The sequence below is a fragment of the Paroedura picta genome, chromosome 2 (genome assembly GCF_049243985.1).
Source record: "Paroedura picta isolate Pp20150507F chromosome 2, Ppicta_v3.0, whole genome shotgun sequence".
NCBI lineage: Eukaryota > Metazoa > Chordata > Lepidosauria > Squamata > Gekkonidae > Paroedura > Paroedura picta.
Genome location: NC_135370.1, coordinates 29,193,366 through 29,216,132, shown reverse-complemented (window position 1 = coordinate 29,216,132; position 22,767 = coordinate 29,193,366). Strand labels below are relative to the sequence as shown.

The following is a 22,767-nucleotide window of genomic DNA, read 5'->3' as shown; positions in this document are numbered from 1 at the left end:
GAATTGGTAACCCGATAAAGGCCCCCATCTGGATTCATGCAAGATTAAATTTGGGGGGAGGATTTTTTTCTTTGAGAGCATTTGTTGCTCTTCAGGCTACTCAGATTCCTATCCCTATCCTTTCACCAAGCAAAGTTTTATTTTCTTAATTAATGTATTCATATTTAACTTCTCCTTTTGTCTCCAATTGGAAAGCTTTCCTTTAAACTGGGGGTCCTCAACCCCCGGTCCGCGGCCTGGAAGGCCATAGTACCGGGCCGCCAGTGGCTGCCTCCCCCCGCAGCGAGAGAGGGGAAAGAGGCAGGCACGGCTGCTGGCACGCCAGCGATGCAAACGCGCATTTGCACCCCCTTCTGGCGAAAACGCGCATGTGCGGCAACTGTTCATGCGCGTTTACACACAGCTATGGCGGCCGGGCCGCTGGCTCTCCCCCACCCCCGGAGGCGGTCCCCGACCGCAAGAAGGTTGGGACCGCTACTTTAAACGAAGGGACCTTCCTCCTAAGTAAATGGCAATTTTTATGTTACATCCAGGCAAGCAAAAAAAGCTCCCCAAATACGCCTAAAATATTGGGTTTCTTTTCATCCCCTTCTCTAAGAAGCTTACGTAAACCCAGAAAACATGGGCTGTTTAGCTGTTAGAGGGTTTGCTTCAAAAAATCAAAAATAAAAGTGGTTCTTATATTCATGTTTTTCTCAAGTGTCAGGCATTAACATTACGGTCCCCGTTGTCTACTATGAAAACGCAGGCTGAGGTAATGTCCTGTGTAGAATGCACTCTGATAACCTCTAACCTTTTCAGTTATCTGATGCATTAGGTTGAATGATACAAAGCGAGATCATTTTAGGTACTTAATTAACATTGTTCTATTTTTATACAGCTGTAGATTATAATAAAGATAGATGGATGGGCGGGTGGATGGAAGGAAGGGTGGGTGGGTGGGTGGTGTGGACTGATCTGCTAAACTGATTTAATCAGCGACGCTAATAAAAACGAGGAATAATCACATTGGATCAGAATTATGGGCCAGAGGGCCTGTCCGCTCCTAACCTATGCCCCTACTGAAGTTTCTTGAAAAGATTCTAAAACTAGAACTACTTTGTGCATGGTGGTCTCCAGTGATTTCAAGATTGAAGGATAGATTAAGCTTTGAGATTTGCCCTTTTTATGGATCAGAATTCACATAACGGCTCTCATATAATGACTCAGTTCGGATGTCTCATGAAACTGGGCTACAGGGTATGATAAACGACTCCTGCCCTAATTGCGTAAACCTCAGCAGAGCTATTCCAGTCTAATTGATTTAAAATGGCTTAAAGGTAAAGGTGAAGGTATCCCCTGTGCAAGCACCGAGTCATATCTGACCCTTGGGGTGACGCCCTCTAGCATTTTCATGGCAGACTCAATATGGGGTGGCCTTGCCAGTGCCTTCCCCAGTCATTACCATTTACCCCCCAGCAAGCTGGGTACTCATTTTACCGACCTCGGAAGGATGAGTCAACCTTGAGCCGGCTGCTGGGATCGAACTCCCAGCCTCATGGGCAGAGCTTTCAGACTGCATATCTGCTGCCTTACCACTCTGCGCCAAAAGAGGCTTTTTAAAATGGCTTAGTGTGGAGTAATTTTGTATAGGATTGCGCTGAAAGTCTGAAAATGAGGCAGAATTATTGGATAGTACTCTATTAATTGCCGCATCTCCCTAGAAGTTGTAATGAATCACGGACAGGCCGGGCCTTTTGTCCCTTCATTTCAAAACTGCCAGATGCGTAATGTGCATATAAACCATGCCGTGAAGCAATGACGTATATCCCGTTTAGTATAACGAGGCTGGCTCCTTCAATTATGAAACACTCAGACCTTTCTAAATTTAATAAGGAAACGGGACCAGACACACGCTCTATAGCCGAGCGATACCGAACATCCTGGCAGCCGGGCTTCGGAGCACATCCAGTCCCGAAGGAAATGTTAAAGGTCACAGTAGTGAAATTTAAAACTTAGGTAAACACACTGAAAATTGGTCTCGCACTAGATCTAGTTTCACTTACGTCTCCATCTAAGAGCGGTTTTAAAAAACGAAACACGGGGGGGGGGGGAAACAGCTGTGAAATGGTTTCAATAACGCTCCAGTTTGTACAAGGCTTGGCAGCAATGACGGCTTTCGACATTTATTGCAATGAAAAAGCTCACTTTTCCAAGATGCAGGGGGAACGATAATTCATTGGCTGCCTGACTGAACCACACGGAGTATCCATGCTCTCCCAATAAACGTATCTTAATCTCTTGAAAGAGTCTCTTGTGGCGCAGAGTGGTAAGGCAACCGTCTGAAAGCTTTGCCCATGAGGCTGGGAGTTCAATCCCAGCAGCCGGCTCAAGGTTGACTGAGCCTTCCATCCTTCCGAGGTCAGTAAAATGAGTACCCAGCTTGCTGGGCGGTAAACGGTAATGACTGGGGAAGGCACTGGCAAACCACCCCGTATTGAGTCTGCCATGAAAACGCTGGAGGGCGTCACCCCAAGGGTCAGACATGACTTGGTGCTTGCACAGGGGATACCTTTACCTTTACCTTTAATCTCTTGAACGGAGAATGCAGGTCTACATGCAAACTTGAAAATAATTGGTTTTATGTGGTACGTTTGGAGTCTTCGCAGGACACTTCAGACAGGCTCATCCCTTATGATCTTATAAACCGGGCCAGGGGTATCATCAGCACATTTAGGATAGAGAGAATTTGGCTTACTCAATATCATCGACTAAAGTCATGTCAGAGGCAAGATTCAAAACCCAGGGCCGTTTCTGGTTTAGCAATTGCTATCGGGAGCTGCTTCCATACACATTGGACCAGGCTTTCTCAGACAGGGTTTTGTCTTAAAGCACCATGTCCCTGAACTTTATAGATTAATATTAATCAAGCACAAAAAGACTATGACAGTACAGTCTTAAGGATGCGTTCCTGGGATTAAGCCCCGTTGTTTAGTTTAGTAGGATTCCGAGTAGAACTGTTTAGGATTGTTATTCCTTCTTATGCAGAAATGATGTGATTTAGGAATATCTGTCTGAATATTAAATGGGAGTCAATGTTTTTGAAAACGTACCTTGTTTCGTCAATATATACGGCTTCCAGTACAGATGCTGCATATTCGATATTCTTCTTTAGGTCGACCACGTTAACGTCACCTTTCTCCAGCTGCTTTACTAAGCATCTTAATCTGTCGAGGAGAAGAAAAAGAGTTTATGACACAGTCGGGTAAATGAAGTGCAACGTTTATCTTTGACTATACATGAGCGTAACAACGCTGCCGATGGACCGATTCCATTGTGCTTATTGGCAAACTGGAAAAAAGCAAGGTTTAAGCAAGATCTTTTGTCACACTGTCTTTTAAGTTTCCCTTTGGGAAAAGCTGAAGTCTCTGAAGTACAGTTTTGCTCAGTATTGAGGAGGTTAGGAAGAGAAGGGAGAAGAAAGGATAGAATGAGCATCCTCAGAATGAATGCTTTAGGCAGAGCCTGCATTAAGCAGGAGGTTGGACTAGAGGGCCTAGATCAGGGGTAGTCAAACTGCGGCCCTCCAGATGTCCATGGGCTACAATTCCCAGGAGCCCCTGCCAGCGAATGCTGGCAGGGGCTCCTGGGAATTGTAGTCCATGGACATCTGGAGGGCCGCAGTTTGACTACCCCTGGCCTAGATGGACTAGAGGGCCTATATACAACTCTATGATTCTAGAAAGCATCAGTAATAGGAAAGGAAATTTACTTGGCCCCCACCAGAGCTTGGGCCTTTTCATCCATGGCTCCAACTCGGTGGAACGAGCTCCCCCATGAAATCAAGGCCCTATCGGAACAGAAACAGTCCTGTAGGGCCTGCAAAATGGAGGTCTTCCACCAGGTTTTTGGTTGAGACTGGCACCAGGGGCCTCCCTCAACCTGGCCCTTGTCAAGCAACTCTGACACTCCACACACCCTAATCTAAAGCTGCTGCCCAACTGTTATCAACCCTTTCTGGCCTGTTCTACTCCAATCAGCATGGTATAGGGGTTACGAGCAGCATCTTTTAATCTGACAAGCCAGGTTTGATTCCCTGCTCCTCCTCCAAATGCAGCCAGCTGGGTGACCTTGGGCTTGCCACGGCACTGATAAAGCTATTCTGATTGACAGTAATATTAGGGCCCTCTCAGCCCCACCTCCCTCACAGGGTATCTGTTGGGGCAGCAGAATGAGAGTAGCTTGGTGTAGTGGTTAGGAGTGCAGACTTCTAATCTGGTGAGCTGGGTTTGATTCCCCGCTCCCCTGCAACCAGCTGGGTGACCTTGGGCTCTCCACAGCACTGATAAAGCTGTTGTGACCGAGCAGGAATATCAGGGCCCTCTCAGCCCCACCTCCCTCAGAGGGTATCTGTTGTGGGGTGAGGAAAGGAAAGGCCATTGTAAGCCACTTTGAGACTCCTTCAGATATAGAAAAGCAGCATATAAGAACCAACTCTTCTTCTTCAGTAATATCAGGGCCCACTCAGTCCCACGACAAAACAGGGAATCTGTTTTGGGGGGAGGAAAGAGAAGGCAATTGTAAGCCACTTTGAGATTCCTGGTTGAGAAAAGCGGCGTATAGGAACCAACTCTTCAACTTCTATTACCCTGTGTGCAAAGTCCCAAATTTGATTGCTGTCCGCCTGTTCATGTTCATTATGCCTTCTGTTTCATATTGTTATACATGTGTTAAATGTACTAGTTCTACAGTTCCATGTACACCATCGCAAGATGTCGCAGTGAGGGGTGGCATGTAAACTAAGCGAATATGATAAAATAAATAAATAGTAGCTGAATACAGATGGAGAGGCAAGGTTTTCTGTTGCTCTGTTACAGGAGTAGTCAACCTGTGGTCCTCCAGATGTACATGGACTACAATTCCCATGAGCCCCTGCCAGCAAATGCTGGCAGGGGCTCATGAGAATTGTAGTCCATGGACATCTGGAGAACCACAGGTTGACTACCCCTGCTCTATTATACCCCTTCTGTATTAAGGAAACAGATGTAGTCAGCGCTGTCCAATAAACTGGGATCTCTGCACTCAGGCATCGTAACAAGCCGCAGTTTGTCAGCCAGGCACAAACCAAACATTAGTGTCCTGGTTTAGCACAAACACGTCCCCAACAAACTACGGTTTGTAGGTCAATCGATACCAGAGTCAGGCAGCATGCTTCAACTCTGCTCAATGGTGCATGCCTCCCAGTGCAACTGGGGAAAAGTAAAAGTATTGTCCTAAAGGCACCATTATAGTGAGAACTAAACCATCTCTGATATTGAGTGGGATGGCTGGTTCACGATGAAAGCGGTCCTGCAGCATACGGGACACAAGAAGAGGCATGAATCTGTGTGTGCTCAATGCACAAAGGAATATGTTCTACAATTGTTCAGATGCAGTAGACGTGCTTCCTCAAAGGACATGGTACCCAAGTACAAAGCAGTGATCATTTTCTAAGCCAACAATAAATAGGGGCTTACATACCGGCCCGTCCTCTGGAAAAAAGTTTCTACAAACCGTAGCTGAACGTTTGTGTATGTTACGGGCGTTTCCATTGTTTGGGTTTCGAGTTATTGAACGTTACAACATGCGCCGTTGCTTCGGTGTTATCATTTCTTATTGATAACAGGAATTTGAGCACTCCCATTTGTCTATTTTGGTCAGGTACAGTTTCTCCTTGTGACCCTCCAGTTTTGGCTTTTAAAAACAGGGAGTACATGTAACTGAGCCTTCCAGGGTTAGGGTTAGGGTTAGGCAAGTTATTTGTATTTCTTGACTTTGGAAATTCACCTACAGATTCTTCAACGGTCATATTGCCTTTGAGCAGGCTCAAGGATCTCAGGAGAGATACTGTTTACATGGATGTAGTGTCCCTGACACGTTGTACCCTATACTTCTGCCGTGTCCTAAGCTTGAAGTATTACGTCGCCCGTTAGCTAATTATCTGAAGAAATGGAAATTCAGCTGTGTTAATGAGAAACACTGGATTAAAATGAGACTAAATGTAAGGGACTCAGCAACTATTATAAAAGTAGCAAAGTTTTTCCTGGCAATTTTAAATGAAAATCTTTTACGATAGATTTTACATCTGGAACTGTTTGAAATTTTCGTTTTATGCTTTGCAGTTTTATGCCAATAAAGGTACTCTGTCTGTCTGTCATTTATATAAATATCTGGGGGCTTTAAAAAAAAATTCACATGTAGTGATGGTCTGGACATTAAAGCCAGGGGGAAAGGAGGAGATACAGTTTTTGAGGTACAACAGGGTTGTTGTTGTTAGGTGCGAAGTCGTGTCCGACCCATCGCGACCCCATGGAGAATGATCCTCCAGGCCTTCCTGTCCTCTACCATTCCCTGGAGTCCATTTAAGTTTGCACCAACTGCTTCAGGGACTCCATCCAGCCACCTCATTCTCTGTCGCCCCCTTCTTCTTTTGCCCTCGATCGCTCCCAGCATTAGGCTCTTCTCCAGGGAAGAAACTGGTATAGTGGTACAAACTGGAAGCCATGAAAGCTCATGGAAATACGAAGATATCAAAAACCTCCCATTTTAAGATCTACACCTTCTTGATAGAATTTCAGTGGCTTGAACACAAATGCTTCTGTCCCCCTTTCTTTCGTCTCAAATGCACTCAGCATACCATGCTCCTGGATTATAGTAAGTCCTTAACGGGCAAGTTTTTCTGGAGGGGGACCTTTCTTTCCTTTGGAAGAATTTCTCGTATAACTAATTCTGAACTGGGCTTCAGAGTGTAGATCAAGTAATCTGCACAGCAGGGCCAGGTACAGAAAGCGTAGGCAATTCAACAAACCGCGGGGGAAGCCCCAGGTCTGCAGAGAAACAAAAACAATCGGGTGACGCCTGTGCAAGTGCAGACATCAAAACTCAAATGCCAATCCTGCTGAATACGCTCTTGCCGCACTATGTTGGCTTGAAGCGGAAAGAAGGGTGGTCGTGCTTTCTGCTCTAAGCTTCAATCCCTGATCAAAGAAGAAAGGCCTGTGGGCCTTCAATGTTAGGCCTCCCCCCAAACACACACTCTACCGGCCAAATGATGGGAGAGCAAAGGTGCATCCAGTGCACTTCCTGCTCCAAGGCTGTCCAGAAGGGAAGAGTCCTGGCCTGGCACCTTCCCACCTGTTGCCATGAGTACAGCATCCCAGAAGGGACAAAAAATACCCCAGGTGGCTCCACAGTGCTGCGCAGTGCCAAGGAGATACCTGGAGCATTTCTGTTTGTTTGTTTGCAGAACATGGTATTGCATTGATATATATATATAATATCATATTCTTCAAACAAACAAAAGGCTCACACTACCCCGCAGCATGGCTGAATCTCGCCGCCCTGGCTGTCTCATCTGAAGGCACAAATCTGGGGTGGACGAGGGGCAGCGGGCCGAAGGCTCCCCTGTACGGAGCCGGGAAGAGGCGGGGCAGCCTGCCCAGAAGGAAAGACCTCCGGTGCAGAATAGGCCTTGGCTTAAACTAGCTGGGGCAACCTCTGGAAATAGCTTTCTTTGACGAACCTGAACACCAAGACTCATGACTCCTAACCCAGAAATAGTTTCCTTCATTAAACGTTTCTAAGTTTTCCATTCGCTTCATTTCTGAAGTGCCGTCCAGGATTCTTTCTATTTACTGTTAAAATAAAATAAATTGGGGGGGATTTAAAAGGTGAGAATCATTCTATGATTTCATTCACTCCGCTATGAGTAGGTTTCTGGTCACATATTAATACTATACAAGCTTGGGGACAAAGAGATGCATTTCAGTGAGATCCAGCTTTAGTGGCCCTTTAATTTCCTTTGAGAAAATTAGTTCTCCGTTTCTGCCGCTTGTGTGAAAAAGCAAGCTACAGTCGTGACACATAAAATCATGATTAATTGAAAATAGTGAAGCCCCAAGGCTCATCCACTAAGACTGCTTTAAACCTTAGCTCAGTACTTGATAAACTTGATTAACTTCTTTATATGCAGTATTAAAAAAAATTAGACAAGCTCTCTTGAATGCCCTGGCAGTCTCGTTTTACTCTGGCATAGAAGAACCCCACGTAGTTTGTCAGCTCCTTAAACACCCAAGGCAGCATTGCCACACACCGCTGGATGCATCTTTGCAGCCTTAGGGAGGGGAGGGCCGAAGGAGAGCAGGCAGACTAGCTGACGGCAATAAGGTCCCACGTAGCCATGGGCCGACCAGGGGGCGCATGTCTGGCCTGGCCAGCCCCGTGCTGTGTTTGGGCAGGTGAAGAAATCCAAGCCAGGCCCTTTATTTAAAGCCCCCCCCCCGTATGCTAAGCCCCTCTTTCTATTGACCTGTGGTTTGCTCCCCACCCTACCAGTTTAGCAAGGTGGGCCCATGCTAGAGGGTTGTTTGAGTTTTCTTTAATTGCTTATGTATCTCTGTTCTGTGAAAGCTGGCGGTTTAGGCATGGGCAGAGCAGCTTTAGGGGCAAGCTGAGTCTGTGTTACCAGACTTGCCTGGCCCAGGGGCCTCCTTAAGAGGCTGGATGGACACTGAGCATGGCCTGCCCCACTGGGGCAGTCTGGTGGGCTTGTATTTCCAGGTGGCAGAGGACTGACATTTAGAGACTCACAGCTGCTGGCAGGCACTATCTGCCACCTCCCAGGGCTGTTTCCAGCTGGCTGGTGCACAATGCGCTACTTGCTGACAAAGCATGTGCCTTGGTTGCAAGAGGGTTGGCTCTGAGAGTCGAGGTCCTGGCGGTCCACTGACTGCTGGAAAACAGCTCCCCATGCTGTGCCCTGCTCTGGCAGATGATCAATAGCCTTGTTGACCATGTCCCAGTACTCTTTTTGGTCCACACATGCTATGCAAAGGTCTTCAGAAAACAAGAGTCTTAGGAAAACAGAGTCTGGGATCCGAGGGAGGATTTATACAGATGGAAGGAGGCTGATTTGCATTGTTTCTTCTCTCTAGCTGCATGCCTTCAGCTCCTTCCTTCACAATGGCTGGAATAATAGAATCACAGAGTTGGAAGGGACCTCTAGGGTCATCTAGTCCAAACCCCTGCATAATGCAGGAACTTACAACTTCCTGTCTACCCAAAGTGACCCCAATTTCATGCCCAAGTGAACCTCCCACCAAAAATCTCCAGAGTCCAGCCTGGCCTGGAAGGAATTCACCTACTACACACCGTGGTGATCAGCAATTCCCCGGGTATGCAAGGAAGGGCCACAAGAGACCAACACTGACACATCCCTTCCTTCCCACCCACTCACAACCTGCCTAAGTTAATAAAAATCAGCATTTCAGTCAGATGACTATCTAGTCTCTGTTTAAAAACGTCCAAAGAAGGAAAACCCGCCACCTCCCGAGGAAGCCTGTTCCACTGAGGAACTGCTCTAACTATCAGGAACTGTTTCCGGATGTTTGTGGAGATCCCCTGTCTGGATCCAAACCAGCATTGTAACATTATGTGTGAGTTGCCCTTATTGGTAAGTTCAACAGGGACAGGAGAATATGCTGTGCAGGAATACTGTTCTTGCCTCCACTGATATCCACTGGGAAAATCCCCATACATGAAGGGCTGTGGCTCAGTGGCAGAGTAGGATTCAATATCTATCATCTTAATTTGCAGGTGATGTGCAAGACCTCTGCCAGAAGCCTTGGAGAGCTGCTAATAACCTGGTTTACAAATTCAGGCTGGAAGGGTGGCTCATTACTTCCAAAATTTAGTTTAAAAAAAGACATTTATGTGATTTGAAGAGAATCCAGATAAATAACCCTTTCCACTGCAGAGCTTTTATGAATGTTCTCCTATCAAAGGTCTTAGTGGGGAGATATCAGCAGGTCCCATTTCAGGAAAGTTTATGTTTCTGTTCTATAAACTCATTGGATACAACTCAACACATCAATCAGCCTTTCTCAATGTTTTTACCATGGAGAAATTCCTGAAACATTATCCACCTTTCGAAAAACCCCAGAAGAAGAAGAAGAAGAAGAAGAAGAAGAAGAAGAAGAAGAAGAAGAAGAAGAAGAAGAAGAAGAGTTGGTTCTTATATGCCGCTTTTCTCTACCCAAAGGATTCTCAAAGCGGTTTACAGTCGCCTTCCCTTTCCTCTCCCCACAACAGACACCCTGTGAGGTGAGTGAGGTCAGAACAGCTTTCTCAGTGCTGTGGCGAGCCCAAGGTCACCCAGCAGGTTGTATGTGGGGGAGCGCAGAATCGAACCTGGCTCGCCAGATTAGAGGTCTGCACTCCTAACCACTACACCAAGTGGTGTAATCATGCAGAATATGGTGAGGAAGCATAGCTGTGTACACACCCACCCAGGGCCCCTCCCTTTCACATCCCCTCCAGGCCCATCATTGGCCATAGGGGGTGGGAGATCAACATGACTATATATGACCATATCACCTGATAAATGTTTTACCTATATTTAAAAAATATATAAAAAATTAACTCTCACCCATTTCGGAAACTCTTCCAGGACCATCAAGAAACCCCAGGGTTTCATGAACCCCTGGTTGAGAAAGCCCGATCTAGATTGCCAGCTTCATAAGGTTCCCCACAAAGAATTTTTCCTTTTATTGCATTCCATAAGTCTTGTAAATAAGGAAAGTGCATTCCAGTAACTATTACATGATCGTTCCCCTGAGGTCACTACATTTTTAGTTGAAGTACTTATAGCCAGAAGTAAGCACTTTTAGTGTATTACTGTTTTATCTGTTTTGGTGTTGTCTATTTCTATTTTCTCTTGCTCTGACCCTCTGCCATACATACTTTGCAATATTCTGGGATGTTATAAAGGTTAATGAATGAATAAGTGAACTGCTAATAGTCTGCACAGACAATTCTGACCTTGACTGACTAATCATCGGATTTAGTAGAAGACAGCTCCATGAGATCACAGAGAAGACCCATTTCTCATCATTTGATTACTCAGGACTTATTTTTACACAATGCCAAGTGATTAGTGTGAAGTCGCCCCCGCCCATGATAGCTCATAAAGCCAACTGGCACATCAAGTTATCCCCAAGCAATAAACATGCATGTTTGAACCAGTCCCATGTCTTTATTTATCTATTTGGATTGTAAGTTTGTGGGCAGAAGGGATTGTGTCCTTGCTTGGCTCTTGTGGCCCTTTCTTGCATACCCAGGGAATTGCCAATTGGCACTTTGGGGATGGAAGGCAAATTTCCTCCAGTCCAGACTGGCCAAGGATTCTGGGTTTTTTTGGGGAGGAAGCATCATCTGGGCATGGAATTGCGGTGACTGTGGGTGGGTAGGCAGTTGTGAATTTCCTGCATTTTGCAGAGGGATGGACTAGATGGATGGATGTCCCTGCCAGCTTTATGATCCTATGATTTTAGAGGATGGTGTCAGGAAGGGGATTCAGAGGAAAATGAAGTGATACTGCAAGGCCTTGCGGGTTCCTCGCTTGTAGTACGTATTCTTGGAGGGGCACAAAGAAGTAGACTTGGGCAAAACCTCAGTGCAGCATCACATCAGGGAGAAGAGCAATTCAGGATGGCTCCAGGCCATCCAAAAAAGCAAGGGTGTATAGAAAAGTAAGGAAGTGCTGCTGGCTGCCACCTTTCATTTCCTGAGCCGACGAATCTGGCAGACGTATCCGCGAGAACAGCATGCCGCGCAGGTTCATGCCAGTCCGCTGGGAGCAGATGTGTGCCAAGAATGAATCCTCATACCAGCAGAGCTAATTAAATGGGCAGAAATCCCTTCCGAGTTCAGCGCTCAAGAACTCATTTTAAGAACAGCGGGGAAACGCAATGTCTTAAAAAGAAACCATCGCAGATTTAGAGGCGAAAATGGGGGACGGGGACGGGAGTTGAAAGAGCCTTTGGGCTTGTTGCACTGCCATATTAGCTCAACCTTCGTGGCACTTGTGTTCATGAACTGAACCACCAGAACACGATACCTCTCACTTGACAACTAGTTCCAGTAAACTGGAGATGCCAGAAGAAGACGGAGGAAATTGTCATTCCTCGCAATTCTTCCATCAGCTTCCAAGATGCAAGATGGAGCGCTTCTGCCAGGCTTTTGGTTGAAGCCGGGCCGTATACCCCATCCTTGTGAAATCTAGACCCCCAGGGAGGGCCAATCATCATCCCTGATTTACCTCTCCTAGATATACGACTCGGAATCAGCAAGTTGAGCAGTAGGGTCTATAAAGAGTAGTTACTGCTGCCTTCTATGTTGATTTTTTTACTTGTTTATATTGTATTGTAGTTGTCGGGAAGCTGGCAGAGTTTGCCATCTTACTGGATTTCAGTGTTTTATTGTTGTATTGTGAACCACCACAAGCTGCCTGGCCCGAGAATGGAGGTATAAAAATTTAATAATAAATAAATAAACCAAATTTGCACTCAACTAGCCTTTCATGTGTTGGCCTTCAGGCAGGACCTTACCCAGGCAAATATGAAGCTTATTTACCAACCTAGTCCCAGTCAACTAAAAGTACCAGAAGAAGACTAAGCCTATTTTTTATTCCTTTTACAACCAGAATTTCCCCATCAGCTTCCAAAGCCATGGCTGAAGTGGTTGCATGTGTAAACCGGTGCCACACCCCGCCCCAGTTAACCCAGCCTTTCATGGTACTAGTCCCTCTGGGCAGAGTACAAAGGTCAGAGTTTCCCAATTACTTCAACCTGTCCTATGTGCAAGCATGTGAGTGTGAATGAGGGGTTTAAGATGCATGTTCAATCACAGCCTGCCTTCTTACACAGGAAAAGACTTCGTTGTAATAGGTTAAGGTGGAGCAGAGACAGAGAAAATAGCCATCACACCTACTGGTTACAGATCCAATGGAAAGATGAGAAACACAACACTAAGCTAACCTGAACAATGTAGAACAGTTACCTCCAACGTTACCACCTGGATGTCTACAGAAAAAGTACACTACAGACCCCCACCTGCTCCTGCAGGGGAATCTGACTTCCAAGATTTGGACAAAGCATTTGAGCGAAGCTTAACAAATGTTTCAGTTTTTTAATCCTTCCTGGCTATTCTTGGTGGGAATCTTCTTCCGATCCAGATTTAGGGAACTTATCTGCATAGGGAGGCAGCCCCCCATCTCCCCCAATCAATGTACAGAACACATTCTACACGTCTCCATAACCAGGTCATAGTTCACAACAGCTATCCATCTTGCCTTAATAAGCAGGTATTCAAATAATAATAATTTCTTTGTGAAAATACATCTTCTGCCCTTTTACCTCTTTGTGCATTTTATGGCTCTCTTCCTTGGGAAAATAAACAATTGTCAACATCATAGAACTCTCCAATGTGCTTCAAAGCACCTTGCATTCCCAAACGCTAACAGTATGTATTTCTGCTTAGGACTGCACTGCATCTTGGTTAAAAACAGCAACAACAGCAACAACAACAACAACAACAACAACAACCACACTCTCTTGAACACTCCTATTTAGGGTCATGGCTCAAAAGGTTTGAACATGCTGCCCTTTCTTCCGTAAATCTGAATTCTGTAAATCCACACAACATATATGTAAATCTGTACCTCACTTAGACTTGGCATTTGCCCTCAGGCAGTGGACAATCAGCCATCTCTGCCCTCAGTCCCCCATGCTCAGTTTTAAAAGCAGGGGGGGGGGAATGGGAGTTAATGACATCCATTGTAGTGCTTTAAGAATCTCCTCTATTCTCTGTAGGTTTTACCATAGAGCTTAGATGAAATTCCAGAGCATCTCCTGAAAGTGACGTCACATCCTCCTGAAACTCCACAAGCAAAACAAAGCACAGCTGGGCCAAAAAGCAAGCCTAACATGTCTCATCAATGTGAAATCCATCAGAGCAAAACAACATAAATAAACTAAAAGCCAAAGAAGAAATCCCCAGATGACAACATCTAGAATCAGAAGACACCCAGATTTTGGAAACGAAAATGCAAAGCAAGTTCCAGCAAAAAAAAATTTTTTTTTAATTAATAAATCTGACTTTTTAAACTGTGTAGTGTTGAAAACATGTGAAACTTCTGGGTTGTAAATGAAATCATAATTTGGCTCAGATTCTCTAAAAGGTTTAAAAGGAGCTTAAGTCACATGTCCCATGTGACTGTGAGGGAAACTAAATCTTATCGGCTCTGCCAAGTTTTCACTTTCATTCTAAAATATTCCCATAGAGTTAAATATATGTGCGAGGAAGAAATCAGGCTCCGTTACTGCAGGAATAACCATCCCAAGGCTCATGGGCAAGGCTCAGAATATTTACTTTAGCTGCTTGGACATTTCCCAGGTGATAGCCAGCCACTCTTCTGGGTGGGTTCAACATTTAAAATGGAAGACTGTGTCTCCAGATTTGGCTGGCTGGTTCAATTCAAAATGGGGTATTCATTCTCCATATTCCATTTGCCCCCAGCAGTTCCTTCTCAGGCTCGAATTCTGCACTGATCTCATAAGCCACAAGAGATCAGGGCCGTGACGGAACTAAAGCAGTTCCGCAGGGCCTGCAAAAGGGAGCTCCTCTACCAGGCATTTGGCTGAGGCCAGGCACAATCAATCAGCGATATCAGCAGGGCCCCTGCCCCACTCTCCTTTCCCCCCCTCCCAGAAATCCACCAAGACTCCTGAAGCTGTTTGTATTATTATTGTTTAATGTTATATGGTTACTCTGTTATTATCTCATTATTATATTAACAATATTAATGCTAAAGTTAGTTATATGTAATGTCTCCTGTATAGTTTTCAGTTCTATGTAAACTGCCCTGAGCCTTCGGGGAGGGTGGTATATAAATGTGAATAAATAAAATAAAATAAATAAAAGAGTGTAGAGACCAAATCAAATGAAGACGACCTGCCAGCCACAAGCTGACGTGAACGGCTATAAAAGTCTTGAAATTCTTCTTAAACAGTAAGAGCCAGAACGAGGTCCAGATTTTCACTCAATTTCAGGGTGACCATATTCCTATGTACCTCTGCCCCTTATTTCCTGTAAATCTCATGAATGTATTTTGTCCAATGCAGAACGATTAAGTATCAATCAGACCATAGGCATCTCGGTCGTGATAGGGTTTGTCATGTCAGAGTCAAGAGACCAGCAGAGAAGCCCCTAAGCTAACTTCAAAACCCACTGACTTCCATGCAGTTCTGGAGGCCTCACTTCAAGAAGGACGTAGATAAAATTGAAAGGGTACAGAGGAGAGCGACGAAGATGATCTGGGGCCAAGGGACCAAGCCCTATGAAGATAGGTTGAGGGACTTGGGAATGTTCAGCCTGGAGAAAAGGAGGTTGAGAGGGGACATGATAGCCCTCTTTAAGTATTTGAAAGGTTGTCACTTGGAGGAGGGCAGGATGCTGTTTCTGCTGGCTGCAGAGGAGAGGACATGCAGTAATGGGTTTAAACTTCAAGTACAACGATATAGGCTAGATATCAGGAAAAAGTTTTTCACAGTCAGAGTAGTTCAGCAGTGGAATAGGCTGCCTAAGGAGGTGGTGAGCTCCCCCTCACTGGCAGTCTTCAAGCAAAGGTTGGATACACACTTTTCTTGGATGCTTTAGGATGCTTTGGGCTAATCCTGCGTTGAGCAGGGGATTGGACTAGATGGCCTGTATGGCCCCTTCCAACTCTATGATTCTATGATTCTATGAAAATGCAACTTTGCTTAGGACTGATCTGTAGACACAGCACAACAAAAACTGAGTCCAATGCCACCTTCAAGACCAACAAAGATTTATTCAAGGCGTGAGCTTTCGAGTGCAGGCACACTTCCTCAGACTAAATGTCCTCAGAGCCAGTGTGGTGTAGTGGTTAGGAGTGCGGACTTCTAATCTGGTGAGCAGACTCCTTGGGTGTCTATTATTTTGGAATAATTTGTTGTACCATATTGGAGTCCCAGTGCCTTACTGACCGTTTACGCACTGGGAACTTCACTGCTCCAACTCCCATGCAGGAGCACAAATCGGGGGCAGATGAGGCACACCAGGCCAAATGCTTCCCCGTGTGGGTGCAGGAAGAGGTGGGGCAACCTGTCGTGACTAAAACTCCAGCCTGCAGCCCGGCATGAAACCTCCAGTGCGTAAACGGTCATTGCCTGTTCCCACTGCGGGGCTGGCATTTGCCCTTTTTCTCAAGAATCCATCGTTTATACGTACTCTTCCCTCAAGTCTTTATTTTTTTGTTTATTTCTCGTATTTCACGTGCCTTTAGGCTTCATGACATTCAGCGACGACCCGTTCAGTCCTAAATTTAAAAAGCTCCTCCTCTCTCGGATGCTGGTGGGAGGTTTTAATCCCACCCAAATTTACGACTGTTCATTCCCTCACAGAACTGGACTGCAAATCCTCTGGTGGATTTTTTCCTCTGGAATGTTCATGAACATTCAGACTACTGGTGGTCAGCAATTTCGACGTCTTTGCAAGCATTAGGCAAAATAAACTAGAAACTTTCAAAAGCATGAATTGGACCTGAGAAAAGTCCTGAGGCATTCTCATTTATGTCCTCATTAAGCCAGCTGCAAAATGTTCTGTCAGCAGAACAGACAGAATTCTTTGGAACATGCTGATCATTGCAAAACCTACTGGCCAGACTAGATCTCTCGACCTGAAGGGGCACAATTAAAGTTGTCTGGTAATTATTTCGTACTACTAGATCTCAGACTACTGGAGCCAGTGCGGTGCAGTAAAGAGAGGAGGCCTCTAATCTGGAAAACCTGGATTGATTCCCCACTCCTCTTCCACATATAGACAGCAGGGTGATCTTCAGCCAGTCACAGTTCTCTCAGAGTTCTCTCAGCCTCACCTACCTCACAGGGTGTCTCTTGTGGGGAGAGGAAAGGGAAGGCAATTGGAAACCGCTTTGAGACTCCTTCAGGTACAGAAAAGCGGCATATAAGAACCAAATCTTCTTCTTCAGTAATATCAGGGCTCTCTCAGCTTCACCTCCCTCACAGGGTGTCTGTTGTGGGGAGAGGAAAGGGGAGGCAATTGTAAGCCGCTTTGAGACTCCTTCGGATAGAGAAAAGCAGCATCGAAGAACTAACTTTTCTTCTTCAATGTACATTTTTTAAAAATCTGTAAAATTTCTGAAAGACACCCAGGAGTCTATTTATGCCCTTTCGATATAGGGTATTTTTCTATATCTTCCTTCTAATACAGCCAAAGGGAAGGCCCTTCTATGACTAGCTACTTCAAGGTTGGCCAAATAAGTCATAGGGAAAGATGAGTATCTATTGGGTTCACTGATAATGAAAGATGGGTGATTAACTAGATCCTGTTGGCGTTCTATGTCAGTTAATCTCATTCCTCAGGCTTCGAGAAACACCAAAAGTATTGTGAGCATGCAGAATATGGTTGGGAAACACAGCTGTATACATGCCCACCCAGGCACCTCCCCTTCCCACCCCCTCCAGGCCCATTATTGGCATTTTTTAGGGGGTCAACATGACCATATATGATATTTGAATGAAGCTAGACTTGCCTTCAGAAAAAGCAATGGAAGTTAATCTGTATAGCATCCATGCTAATTCTCATATACTGTATTGGTAATCCTGAACCAATCCTATACCAAAGCTGCTACGGCACGTCTGTAGGGATGTGGCACTTGAGTGTTTTGATTAAGAAGTCCAACCTAGTGAGTTCATGATAGAGACAGACTCTCATCTGGAGAGGACGTATTTCTCTATTCGATTTTAATGGTTCCTTTTGGGAGATCAGCTGGAGTCTCACTCTCCCATCAATGTGGTAATTGGAGCTAATTAAAAAGGCTATTCTTTCCCAATGACAGTCTCCAAGCAATTTTGATGGCTTGGAAGAAGAAGGAGGAGGAAGAGGAGGAATTGGTTCTTATATACCACTTTTCTCTACCTGAAGGAGTTTCAATGTGGCTTACATTCACCTTCCCTTTCCTCTCCCCACAACAGACACCCTGTGAGGTAGGCGAGGCTGAGAGAGCCCTGAAATTACTGCTTGGTCAGAACAGCTTTCTCAGTGCCGTGGCGAGCCCAAAGTCACCCAGTTGGCTGCATGTGGGGGAGCGCAGAATCAAACCTGGCTCCCCAGATTAGAAGTCCGGACTCCTAACCACTACACCAAGCTGGAATCTGTCCAAAATCCTCAGAACATCAAACCCAAGTTGTGGAAGTTCTTGGAGTGACCTAGGGCCAAACTAGACCTGACATTTGAAGATCTGGGAAGACATCCCTAGCCCCTTTAACAGCCCGAAGGGCATCTACAAGCAGCCCAATCCAGATCAACGGTGACATAGTTTAGTTTAATTATTACGGTCATAGACCTGCATAAGACGATGCAAAACATAAATTAAAACCTGGAATTAAAGCATTTTAAAACATAGTAACAGAAAATAGAATACATAATAAGAAGGTACATAAACACAGCTGTCCAGTTCACTTGAAACAGACCATTCTATTACGAATTTACATCGCTGCTGCACAGAACTTGGCAACACTATAGATAGTATCATTATCTATATATGTAAACAGCAGAGGAATATAAAATTCTCCTGAACGCCCTGGGAATCTGCCTAACAGTGGAAGAATTAGACTAATTCAGATGTCATTATAATATTGACATTGAAGAAGAATATGTTCCATGGTTTCTATATGCCCAGAGCCACAGGTATATTTCCTTTTGATATAGGGTATTTTTCTATATCCTCCTTCTAATACAGCCAATTCAATACAGCCATAGGAGGGAAGGCCCTCCTATGACTAGCTACTTCAAGGTTGGCCAAATAAGTCATAGGGAAAGATGAGTATCTATTGGGTTCGCTGATAATGAAAGATGGGTTATTAGCTAGATCCTGTTGGCTTTCTATGTCAGTTAATCTCTGCTTAACAGCTTCTTTGGCCTGAGAGCCAGCTTGGTGTAGTGGTTAGGAGTGCAGAATTCTAATCTGGCATGCCGGGTTCGATTCTGCATTCCCCCACATGCAGCCAGCTGGGTGACCTTGGGCTTGCCACGGCACTGAGAAAGCTGTTCTGACCGAGCAGTAGTATCAGGGCTCTCTCAGCCTCACCCACCTCACAGGGTGTCTGTTGTGGGGAGAAGAAAGGGAAGGTGACTGTAAGTCGCTTTGAGACACCTTCAGGTAGAGAAAAGCGGCATATAAGAACCAACTCTTCTTCTTCTTCATGAAATCCCATGCTCAGTAGGAACTCAGGAGAGTACCCCAAGAATGCAGTGACATAATGGACTTGGTGGAGAAGCCACCCCGTCTTAGTAGGCCAAATTAGTTATTTATCTATTGGTTTTAACATACTGCCCTTCCCTGCACGAGGGCTCAAGGCGATACACAACATGTCACATGTACATTGTTTATAAAATCATAGTTTAAAATATTATTATTAAAAACTTACGGTGCTCCATTACTTCTGCTTGTTAATTCATCAACCTCCTGGTCCATTTCATGGACGGGTTCTGACTAAAAGGAATACCCAGAGATGAATGGAGGGAGGACTGTAGATTTTATTGGGTGCTAGTTTGTTCTGGCCTCAACCCAAGGCCTGGTGGAAGAGCACTGTTTTGTAGGCCCTGTGGAACGTAGGTGATTCCATCAGTTCCCAGGTCCTGGCTGAGGCCATGGCTGAAAAAGCTGGCTGAGGCTAGAGGTACTTTCTTCAAGCTGGGGACCACCAACCTGTTGGCATTAGAAGGTCTTAAAGCTCTTCCGGGGGCATACTAGGAGAGGCAGTCCCTTAGGCATGCAGGGTCCAAACTGTGTACGGTTGAGCCTACTGGATCAGATCAGTGGTCCATCTAGTCCAGCATCCTGCTTCCTCTATTCTCAAGTCACCTACCAAATCTCTATGTTTTTCTCTAACCAGAGCTGGCCACCTTATATCCTGACTGATCCAGAAGATCTTTAGCCATCTAAATACATTCAGGGGCTTTCTCCAGTTCAAACTTGGTTCCTTTAACTTTTCAGAAATGCTTCATCTTTCCTCACTAGTGACCTTTCAGACACGGTGTGAAGAATGTGTAAAAGACACAGAAATTACTGTCTGTGGCTGTTACATCGTCCAGAATCCATAATTTGGTTTCCTGGCAGGTTCTGCATAAAACCCCTAGAATGAGCTCCAGCAGTGCAAGAGCACTTGTATTATTCAGTCAACAACAACAACAACAAAACCCTGCCTGAAAATGAGGAACAGCAACCTGGTTACAAACATGCCGATGCTTGTGCTGTATATTGACTCCTTTTGTTAATTATCCCTTTCCCCTTCGAGAAGCACCTATGTGCCACAGGATAATTCACTATTCAAAGCAATGTTGCTATCGGCTCCTAGGAACTCTTTTCTTTTTAATGAACATTTCATTAACAGCTAGGTACAACCCATATGTTTGCATCTCACCATGTGATAAGATCCTGTAGCGCACTCTATAGCAGCCTCTCTCTTTTAGCCATTGAGAAACCCATTCTTCAGGCAGAAGCATGGCTGTGTACATGTCCACCTGGGGTCCCTCCCCTTCCTATCCCCTCCAAGGCCCATCATTGGCCATTTTTTAGGAGGTCAACCCAACCATATATGATATTTCCCCAGGAGCCATCACGACGAACCTAGGGCCCCTCCCCTTCCTATACCCTCCATGGCCCATCATTGGCCATTTCTAGGAGGTCAACACAACCATATATGATATTTCCCCAGAAGTGGAGCCGTCATGCCAAACCTAGGCCCCCTTCCCTTCCTATCCTCTCCAAGGCCCATCACTGGTCATTTTGGGAAGGGGGAGGTGGGTCGACATGACCATGTATGATAATATCACCGTATACATGATTAGCAGATCCTTTAAAACTCTTAAAAATTAATTAATTCCCACCCATTTGGGAAACCCATCCAGGGCTGCCAAGAAACTGCAGAGTTTGATGCACCCTTGGTTGAGAAAGCCTGATCTAAGTACTTATATATATTACAGTATCCTAAACAACACAGAGCTTTCACTTTAGTTCAGCTCAATGCCCTTCCATCTGCTCTGTTAGAAGGGAGGTATGTATGTATTCCCTATGCATTACACTTATGTCCATGCCAGTCGGGAATTGTAGAATCCACTGAGCATGTGCTTCTAATCTACACTGTCATTTTTACCAGGATATTCGCACTCGAAATTCTCAAGTAGAACTGATCACTTTTACACTTTTCTTCTCCTTGCTGGCAGTTCTACTGAAATTACTTTCAACATAGTCCAAATTCTGTGCTGCAGCATGAGTAATAAGGCAGAAGAAACTGGCTGACTCTGAGTAATCCTTTTCAGTTTTAGATTTATATGATATTAATAGTATTTTTTGAAGCAGGCAATGAAGGAACTCTGTCCGTAGTTTTCCTTTTGTGACCACCACAGCTGTTTCAATAATCTATTATTTTGTTAACAGTACTCTCCCAATCGACTTAAACTGATCCCATTTAAATTGATTTTTTAAAAATTTCACTGACTGCTATTTGCATTATCTACTGTGTTACAGTTTTGTACAGGATTAAACTAATGAGGAAGACCTATTTTGGGGTCAAAACGCATTAAGTAGTATCTTATGATGCATATTATGTGATTTCAATTATTAGCCTATGGACTTTGTGTATGTTTTTAATATTTTAACTTCATAAGCTATGTGCAATTAAATGTTAATATAATTTAATTGTTTCTATTTTGTGGACGCCTTCCCCTAAGACAGTGGACCCTAACCTTTTTCGGGCCAGGGACCCGGGGGAGAGGAATGCGCGGGCGCAGGTGCTGAAGTGGCCGATCGCTCCCGGCGCAGCAAGCGCCGCACCATGTAGGAGGGAGGGAGGTGTGCCTGCTGGTGCACCGGAGTCCACGCCTCCCTCCCCCCCACCATGGCCCAGTACCGGTCTACGGCCTGGGGGTTGGGGAAATACTGCCCTAGAGGACAACAGCCCCTGGAGCCTCGAGGGGTGGCCAAACTGTGGCTCTTCGGATGTCCATGGACAACAATTCCCATGATTCTAGCAGGGACTCATGGGAACTGTAGTCCATGGACATCTGGAAAGCCACAGTCTGGCCACCCCTGTGATCTGGTACATCCCCTACAACAATCTGAAACAGCATTGTCTTGATTATATTCTGAGCATGATTTAAGAATATCCTGGAGTCACTTCAAGAACCCATACAAAGGCGAATGTGGATTCTCGGGAAGTCCACATGAACGTTCCCAGGAACGACAAATATCTCAAATGTGCTTTATGGACATTGGGTTCACAACTCAACATGCCCATGAGATATAAGCTGAACTCCTCATAGGGCTTTGAGGAGTACATTGTTATGTCTTGCATGGTTAAAAGGGTTGTGAGCATAAACTATAAAGGAGGGAAATGTAGGGAAGAAAGCACTGTAAAACATAGGTACAAGACAGCTGGCACAGGGCTGTCATGCCAAACCTTTCCCGGAGGAAACTGCAGGAAAGAGATTTTTCCATCGCCATACTGCTCTCTTCCTCCTAATTGGATGCCTGTTTCCCTTCCCTAGTCTATGAAATTGCTGTTAACGCTTTTTTCCAAATGGAACTACTTAACAACTCTGGCAGTATCAAAGGGGAACATTTCCAATGAACAGTATAGAAATACCTAACCTTGTACTGAGTGTGAACTTGGGGGGAATGCAATGCTCAGAGAACTCGCTTGGTAATGAGAACCTCTTCAGTGCACGTTGCCATAAAAGCATTCGACGCTTCACGTCGAGAGAGAAAGAGTCCTTTCTCATAGAAAGGGGATGGCAATGCAGTGTTGGCCTTGTCTCAGAAGACAAAGAGTTCAAGTTTTCTGTATGCTTTGACCACAGAAAGAA

The 22,767-nt window shown here is 45.1% G+C and overlaps 1 protein-coding gene across 3 annotated transcripts in view; it reads right to left on the bottom strand.

Moving 5' to 3' along the window:
* PDE1A (phosphodiesterase 1A) overlaps positions 1–22,767 on the bottom strand; it is a 198,924-nt gene that overhangs the window by 54,765 nt on the left and 121,392 nt on the right. For all 3 annotated transcript variants that reach the window (XM_077319537.1, XM_077319536.1, XM_077319539.1), the window contains exon 2: positions 3,093–3,206. In XM_077319537.1, the coding sequence (XP_077175652.1) occupies positions 3,093–3,206 (114 nt within the window). The remainder of the gene's footprint in view (positions 1–3,092; positions 3,207–22,767) is intronic.